The sequence below is a fragment of the Sphaeroforma arctica genome, assembly GCF_001186125.1.
Source record: "Sphaeroforma arctica JP610 unplaced genomic scaffold supercont1.174, whole genome shotgun sequence".
Taxonomy (NCBI): domain Eukaryota; class Ichthyosporea; order Ichthyophonida; genus Sphaeroforma; species Sphaeroforma arctica.
Window position 1 is genome coordinate 59,091 of NW_014040384.1, and position 8,248 is coordinate 67,338.

Consider the following 8,248-nt stretch of genomic DNA (forward strand, 5'->3'; position numbering starts at 1 on the left):
TATATATATATATATATATATATATATATATATATATATATATATATATATATATATATATATAGGTCTTCCTTTGCTGAAATGGAAAGACATTGTACGTGGCGACAAAATATCTGAATATACACCTGAATATACATCCGTATAAGTTGACTCGAGATGCAACTACAGTCTAGGCGTTGGTGTTTAGTAAAGTTTGATAGTTGGTATTATGATAAGTTAATATAGACTCATAGTCGACGTTGTTCCATTATGTCCACCATTAGACTTCGAGAAGGCCAGGCACTTGGACAACGTTCTGGGAGTACAAGTTGTGAAGCACGGTGGCAAGAAACCCGGTAAGTCAAAGGGACGCAGCGAGGGGGAAATATTTTGAGATGTATACTTGGCTTTTTTCCTTCTCGTAATTGCTGGATTGAGTTTTTTTCAGCATCACGTTTGACTATAGGGACTGCTGGTATCTATGCGTGGCCCGTGCGGCAATCTCTTTTCAATTGGTGACAACGCACACCCGACTTGAAGGGGGGTTTTTTTCTTGTTTTTTATTTTCCATTAGCTGACAATCTGGTGTTCCAACTTCCACTTCTCAACCGCTCGTAAGAGTGACAAGCCTATCTGATTGTGGACAAAGCACAGTCAGCTGCAGTCGATGTGTGTCTACCGTCCACTCATGTTTCTTGAATCTTACAATTCACCTTCCGCTCTGCTTAAGGCGGCCACGATGCTATTTTGCAAGCACTTGGCGGTAAGGATGTTAAACTAGAAGAACTGGCCTTTGTCGGAGATCGTCTGCTGACAGGTCAGTTGTATGCCTGCTTAGAACTCTCACGCTTATCTACTTTAAGTGCATCTGCCTCTCTGAGGGGCGTTGCGCAGAACAGTGCGAACATCTACTGGTTTTCGCTGTGCCAGATTGCGATTCCATCGGACAACAATATTCATTCACATACCTTGAGATGTACATTTATTTCGCGAAACGTATTGAATGTTAACTATGGGCAGGTGCTCGATACTAACTCGACTTACGATTTGTACCTCTGCCTTGACAGATGTTGTATTTGGCAACCTGGGTGGCATGCTCACCATACACACCCAGCCCTTCTCGCTCAAGAGAGACAACCGCGTAGCCAAGTCCGTTCGAACCATGGAGAATGCACTCATGCTGCCTTTCTTCAGATGGCTTAGACATAACAGGTACAGAGGTGCGCTGAATGAGCGCGTGCAAACCCATCCTCTGCTGTCAGGTGCGGGTTTGACCAGAACTGAGCCGTTGGAATAAGAGTCAATTCTCGCTATAGTCGATAAAGCCGTAGGCCAACCAATAATCTGCCTCGAAGATACAAAAAAAAACCCACACCAGGAACTGTAAGTGGCGACTTATGCGTGGTAGCGATATCTTCCAATGGTATCAATTCACTGGACAATAACGCCAATCGAGTGACACCCGTATTGCGTATTCTCCAACTATGGGCGACGGATAGTAGCGGATCCACTCCCACCTCATCACCGTGCGACAGTACTCACAACTCACAACACCCTAGATCCAGCTGTGCCGGTGTCACATGACATCCGATCGAATCAGGCGGTTGCAAATGACCGCACACAAACCCAAACCGGCATATACATATTGTTAGCATGGGAACTGTTGGCCTTGTTGACATGGAACTTCTCATTACTCGGTCAGCCATGCCAGTACCCCCCTTGTCGCCGTATCATGGCGTATGGTTTATCAGGTCGCTCTATGAACAGGAATAGAGCTGAGAGTGCGGAGCATGAGTAAATATTTCTCTGGCAGGACCTGGCTAGTGTGGATACAACCAATACTTCTGTGTGTATGAGGGATTGGGATTAAAATTGGTACCGAATAGCGTGTAGTTGTGGGTAGATGTCAGGATCGACCAACACGGCACACTGATACAGTGATGCAAAACAGCGGCTGTGTGGCCGAAAACCGCAAAGCCTGTCTCAGTTACTAACTTGTGGAGCGTGGCAGTTGAATGTAATAGAAAAAATAAAAATACATGGCAACTCTCCAATCAATGTATATAGACACAACTGTGGGCAAATTCGGAGCGCGTAAGAGAACTCGGTGTCGTCGTACAGGAGGCTAGAGCATTATGTTGTCAGGAATATAATACCCCTAACATTATACGACAAAGTAGTGGCAGAGGTACGGGTTCGTGCATAGTTGCCGTTTGGGTTTTCGTATATTAGCACTCGTGTACGCGAGAATGAGAGGTACGGACGTGGTATGGGGCAGCTGTACGATAACCAGATTGTGTCCACGCCCGTCAGCCGTCCGGCGCACTGGGTTAAAGTATCCCAGAGAGAGCAAAATGCCATATCCTAGCTGTATTGTGAAGATTAAATGTAGTTATGCCGAGTATGAGGCGGTCGCACCTTTAAAATAACTGTACTACACACATGACATGGCTGGACTCACTCGGCGATTGTAGTACATACCAGTGTATGAGAGTATAGGCAATGGGCGTCGACCAAGTCTGCCACGGCTAATGCGTGTAGTTAAAGTCGGGCCGATAAATCACAATAGGTTCTTTAATTTGATGAACTTCGGGAGGGCATCAATTGGCAACGAATTCAATAACTCAACAATACCAGCATGGCACAGGTGTTTGTCGGGTATTTGATGCCCTAGTGAAATAATTAAGCTATGTACCAGGAGACTTTCTGGACATGAAATGCCTTACTGCACCTTCCGGCATGTTTTATCGTCCTACGGTGCCAGTCTTATAGGCAGCTGCTGAAAAATTACAGGTGCGATAAATACATTGAGCCACTGTTCTAATAGGACTGATTGTATATGTATTAATTCTCATATAGTTGATGAGTCCGGAAGTATCGAAAGATAGGGAAGTAACATTGATTGGGTCCCATAGGAACCGTCAATAGGGACAAAAAGGGTGCTCACGAAAGTATAATCGAGTAGTTGTCGATAGAATGTCTAGCACCCGTACCCGGGCTTAAGTATCACTCAATTGATATACATTCTCGACTGATGAGTGTACTGCAGAAAGTCGCCCCGAGAGAAACATTATAAAGGGCAATTCGCTGACATAACAGAGCAACCAAATGCGTTTACTTTCACTATAGCTTCGAGCTATTTATTTTTATGAGAAGCCTCCGTAAAGTACGATTCTTTGCTCCCCATGCCCACGTCTTTCACCCCCCTCTCTTTCAATGTGGCAATATTGGGATAGGGGATGGAAAGAACCGGGATATTAAACTCAAGGGAAAGCTGTTTGATAGCCCTCCAGGCGAAGCCTACAAATTGTACTGTAACGTACACAGAGGCTAATTGCAACGATACATGGTCATTGGTAGAGCTCATTCGCGTCGACGCCAGCAGTAGCATCAGACAAGCCAGCGATTTATCTGCAGAAAACATTCAGGCAGCACAGAAGAATAAGTTGTGAGTGTACCGTGAAAATGGATAAAGACCACATTTCATACACAAAGACAAACAATAGTAGGTAACAAAACCATTTAAACTGTAAATAATAATGCACACCCACATCGTATACAGCCATCATTCCTTCCTCTTACCCCATGAAACCATTCGGGTCTTAGCCATATGACTGACGATTAGCCGACAGACAATTTTCGAGTTGACAATCCCTATACACCAGCAGAAAAGGGCGGTGCGCTCTTCCCATAAGTCGCAGCTCAGCCTAAAAACAAAGCCAGAGGTTAGCGAGACGAATCCAGGTCGATGCAATGACTGTAGTCTCGAGTTAAAGCAGATAGATAAGCGCGTCACAGAGAAACCAATTAGTGGCGACCAACGGATACATGCGCCTATCGAGTACTGCAGCAAATACAATACCCGATCAAACTCACATTAGGCCTGATACGATGGCGACAAAAGCCAGTATCGCGGCGGCGGGTTCGTATCGACTGTCGTTGGCCAGAGACCCTGTCGGTGCTTCGTGCATGACAACGTTCCTGAAATATAGTAATAGTATACGGAATATCAAACGATTTGAGTTCGGTACAAAACATACTACAGTCGTATATGAGATCAGCTGTCTGAGTAGAACAGAAGACGGTTAGTATTGACGACAACAAAACGTTACCGCGTCAGGCCACCACGACAACTAGTTCAGTGTTTGTAACGGGATGGAAACGGTACATATTCCCTGTGAACCATTGATTGCATGTTGTTTACAACCGTCAATGGATGAGTCTGAAACACTGCGCGCAAACGCACCCCCTTTCGCCGTGAAACATTCAAACTGGTTTGATTTCGCAAAAATCTCCAACTTTTAAGAATTGGGCAACAGATACGGTGCATTTCGGTTCTGAAACCAAAAAAAACAACTTTCCAATGATTACTGATGAATACAAGCACACACTATCGTTGCCATCGAATCATGGAGCGCCAGTACGGGCGAGAGTGATTTAACTCACCGAATAAAACGTGTTCAAATTAACAATCCTCCTGAAAGCAGGTCCAAACAGTGTTTGCATTAAATATGATCACCTGGATATGGTAGCGCAATACTTACCTCAAAGATCGCATGATGGACACCATCACGAACACGATGCCGAAGGTCATGAAGCACGCACGGAGTGAGGCGGTGCCAAAGACTTGTGTCTTCCAGACACTGTCGACAATACAGTCCAGGGTAAAAGGTACAGTTAGCTTAGTCGAACGACTTAGTTCAATAAATATGCCAGCATGGCTAGACAGCAAGCGGAACCATACGAATTGCGGTGGTATCATAATGTGCACAAGGATATCAGATGTATCGTTCAATACACAAGAAGTACCCCTAACGCGCATGCAGACTTTGTCGAGCATTGTGTATATCTTAAAAAGGTACATATAGCGTGACCACGTACTAAACACGCGCTCGCATCGCGTGTGCTGATGTGACAAAGAACTAACACTACAAATATGGCTTAAATTATCCAAAAGGATACACTTATAGCCACGTATATGTACTCAATGTTGTTGTCATGCCACATTGGCTTATTGTCAATTCATATCAAATAAAACAAAGAACAGCAGTCATAGCATCCGATCTTATTTTAGGCCATATTCAACTGGACGCTACATAGGTATACGGAATCAGCAAGACATACTCAGGTCCGAAGAAGCCGGTGAGTATGTGCACCAGCATCATTTGCATCTGCGCTTCGGTAACATCCACGCTGTGGGGACAAATAGAGATCAGAAGATGAAGTGAGGGAGAAAGTAGGCAGCTAGCAGGTATGTGTTTTAACATAGGCACTGAATAGATTTAGTAAGTTAGTCCTGCCTCAGATATCTGGTTCTAACCACAGCTATGTGCGCAGGCTTTGTGTATCCTACATGGCCACCGGTGCTATCTAGAAAAGAGCGATGATTTTCTATGTGGTGTCTGAAAACAAAAAAGCTTAGTTGTGGTTGAAGACCACGTGTGCAGTGGTCTGATTACCCTCTGTATAGGAGCCTCTGATCCGAGACACTATCAGGGTTCCACAGGTTCAGCACGAAATGCCTGACCTGGCCCTCGCTGGTAGTTAGTTGACGGTGACACTTTTCGGGTAGACCAAAGCACAGGATCAAAATTCTGATAGTCCAACATGGTTGGCATTCACATCCGTATTCGCACAGCTATAGGACAAGCCGAAGAACAAGTAAACCGTGCACATTCACATTGCACAGGTACTTTCCAAAGGAAGACACATACATTCCGAATTCAAGGCCACCAGTGACATAGCAGTTCCAGTGAGCAAGGTAGAAGCCTACCAGCGTAGCCATGATCAGTCGGAACGACCCAAAGTCAGCCCCCAGATCAATAGCCGCTACAGTGCCCATCAGCTGCTTACAGAAACATTCGTGGAATTAAAAAAAGTGCTAATAATGGTACGTAGTACAGCCGGTGGCATTGGAAGATGATTTGTAAGCGATTGAATATACTAATATTATCAAATCTCAGGATTGTCCATGCCTCTAACAAACGTCATGCTACGTCTGACCACCTACCGTTAAGATCGTAGTGATGGAGTCACAGCCATGATCCATGAGCTCCCCAATCACACTGCCGGTGTTTGTTCGCTTAGCCTGCTTACCATCGATAGCATCCAATGTCTGTAATGGTAAAATTGATGTGTTTTATGTGTGTGTACCTCCGGAACCCTAACCCCTAAACCCTGTATCTGGGGTTTGTCCTGAGCTCCAGGGTATCACGTGCAAAGAATCAACGGCTGCGATCTCTTGTACTCTTTGCAAGTCTAGAGTGCTGGAGTGCAGTTGTTGGCCTTGGGCAAGACAAAGGTGACGGCGTTCAAGTACAGACCACACTGTGCGGACAATTCAAGACACACCTAAGAATATACAACCATCGCTACCCTAAACGAAGATGCAAAGCACACATAAAGGACAATTCCGCGCCCGAGGTCTCTTAGGATTCCGAGCACTGCGAGTCAGTGCTTTGTCTGGAGATATGCATAGCGTATACGAAAATATGAACACACGCTTCTCGTAGGAAGTACATACATGCAGAACAGTTGTGACATAAATGGATCACTGATTGTTCTGCTCACCTGATACACATGAAGGCAAATTGCGCACAGGAAGTATACCCATCTCGGCGCCTGCATCCGCAAAAAGAGGAGGAAGATGTGACTTAAGTGATAGAATACGCCAGAAATTGAGGATACTTATGATCAGTCCACTTAATAGAAACGTACATGATAAAGCAAACAAAATGTGTTGAACTATGCTTAAAGGGGTAAGCAAAAAAAACAAAAGTGGGCGGCCGAGGTCTAGGGGCAAGGCAGGCATACTCTATCTTCCACAGCTTCGTGACAAGTGATTTGCACAGACTTTGTTAGATATTTTAAATTCAGTCGCACGCACTGAGCAACACAAATAGTACCAACGATGTGCAAGTTCTAAGAAGAGCGTAAGATACCGATTGCCTGTGCGCGTGACATACGTCTTATCTGGTCGAACTCGGAGCCGAGAGCTTAGCAGCAAATACAAATGGTGTAGTTTCCAGGTTGCTTGATAGATCCCGTTTTTTAACATAAATACGTAATACTCCACCACCCCACCCCTTCTATGAATTGGACTAGGGTAATTTTACGCCGGATTGTATTGATAATCGGAGCAATGTATCTGGGTATCTACCTGAAAACGTGTATCTCGGCGATTCGAAAGCTAGTACATTCTCACACATACAACGGCACAGAAGGGACAAGCATATTTACAAAGGATTACACTGCAAGTGCAGAACTCATACCTCACCGCTTAAAGTTGGGCAGTAGTACATCAGCACTCCCGTAGATAGGATAATTGACGACAACCCCAACAGTGTGAGCACATTTGGGGCCACCCAAGTGGGCACGTATGACACCACGGTATTCCAGTAAGGGTTCATCACATACTGTTGTAAGATGCAAAAGCAACGAAGTTAAAGCTTCAGCAAGCATTTGGGAAATATGAATCATATGCCAGGCGGTTAGAACAGTATGTTGTCGAAATCTGATTACAATATACAGTTTGTTTTGTGAATGAAGACGACGGATATCAGTTGGGCTGTCAACAAACAGAGCATGTGGCACGCGTTAAGCAACAACAATTGAGAGCTCATCGGTGAACAACATATCTCTACGACATATCACACAAGTACAAATTATAAAACTCGCCAGACCTTATTGGAAGGCATTTCTTATGAATGAAGGCCAAGCTGCTCTCGTTTCAACGACAAGTGATATGAAGAAATATTTATGACGAACGCATTGGAGACAGATAGTTGGGTGACAGCCATATACATGGACTTGGCGGATAACAACAACGAACTATTTGATAACAATAACACGTACCTTGTTTAGATATGAACCATCTTGGCTTTGGTACCGGTGAGCTTTCAGATTCTGGATCTCCAACGCGGTGAAAACTGTGGCCTCGCTCTCCGTGTATAGAATTAGTTTATCCACCATAGAGCCCGCCCCGGACGGACTGGCAATGGCTCCGGGTCCTCTTGTGATACCAGGCATTCTCACTATGAGGTCTGGAGGACAATTATCGAGAAGAACGAAAAGTATAATTGGTTGTATGGTATGGAGATATACAGGTGTGAATTGATGTTCACCGTTCGCATGAAAACGAATATATTTTCATCAGTTTAACAATATAAACATAGAATATTGACTTAAAACAACGCTATTTAAAAATCAAAATATATGCATATGCATGAATATACGAGAAAACAGAAACATGGATACACAACTATATTAA

At 44.3% G+C, this 8,248-nt stretch overlaps 2 protein-coding genes across 2 annotated transcripts in view; one reads left to right on the forward strand and one right to left on the reverse strand.

Annotated features, from left to right (window-relative positions):
• The window catches only part of SARC_03430 (HAD superfamily (subfamily IIIA) phosphatase), a 3,903-nt gene extending 1,779 nt beyond the window's left edge, over positions 1-2,124 (forward strand). The window contains exons 3-5 of the mRNA XM_014302777.1: positions 264-335; positions 710-796; positions 1,047-2,124. Coding sequence (XP_014158252.1) covers positions 264-335; positions 710-796; positions 1,047-1,276 — 389 coding nt within the window. The 3' untranslated portion in view covers positions 1,277-2,124. The remainder of the gene's footprint in view (positions 1-263; positions 336-709; positions 797-1,046) is intronic.
• A 973-nt stretch (positions 2,125-3,097) lies between these two features.
• Positions 3,098-8,248, reverse strand: part of SARC_03431 (hypothetical protein) — a 6,790-nt gene continuing 1,639 nt past the window's right edge. Inside the window, exons 2-11 of the mRNA XM_014302778.1 lie at positions 7,834-8,021; positions 7,251-7,394; positions 6,550-6,600; positions 5,990-6,094; positions 5,694-5,824; positions 5,104-5,172; positions 4,524-4,622; positions 3,856-3,960; positions 3,562-3,686; positions 3,098-3,390 (exon numbers count right to left, since the gene is read on the reverse strand). Coding sequence (XP_014158253.1) covers positions 3,116-3,390; positions 3,562-3,686; positions 3,856-3,960; positions 4,524-4,622; positions 5,104-5,172; positions 5,694-5,824; positions 5,990-6,094; positions 6,550-6,600; positions 7,251-7,394; positions 7,834-8,007 — 1,278 coding nt within the window. The 5' untranslated portion in view covers positions 8,008-8,021 and the 3' untranslated portion in view covers positions 3,098-3,115. The remainder of the gene's footprint in view (positions 3,391-3,561; positions 3,687-3,855; positions 3,961-4,523; positions 4,623-5,103; positions 5,173-5,693; positions 5,825-5,989; positions 6,095-6,549; positions 6,601-7,250; positions 7,395-7,833; positions 8,022-8,248) is intronic.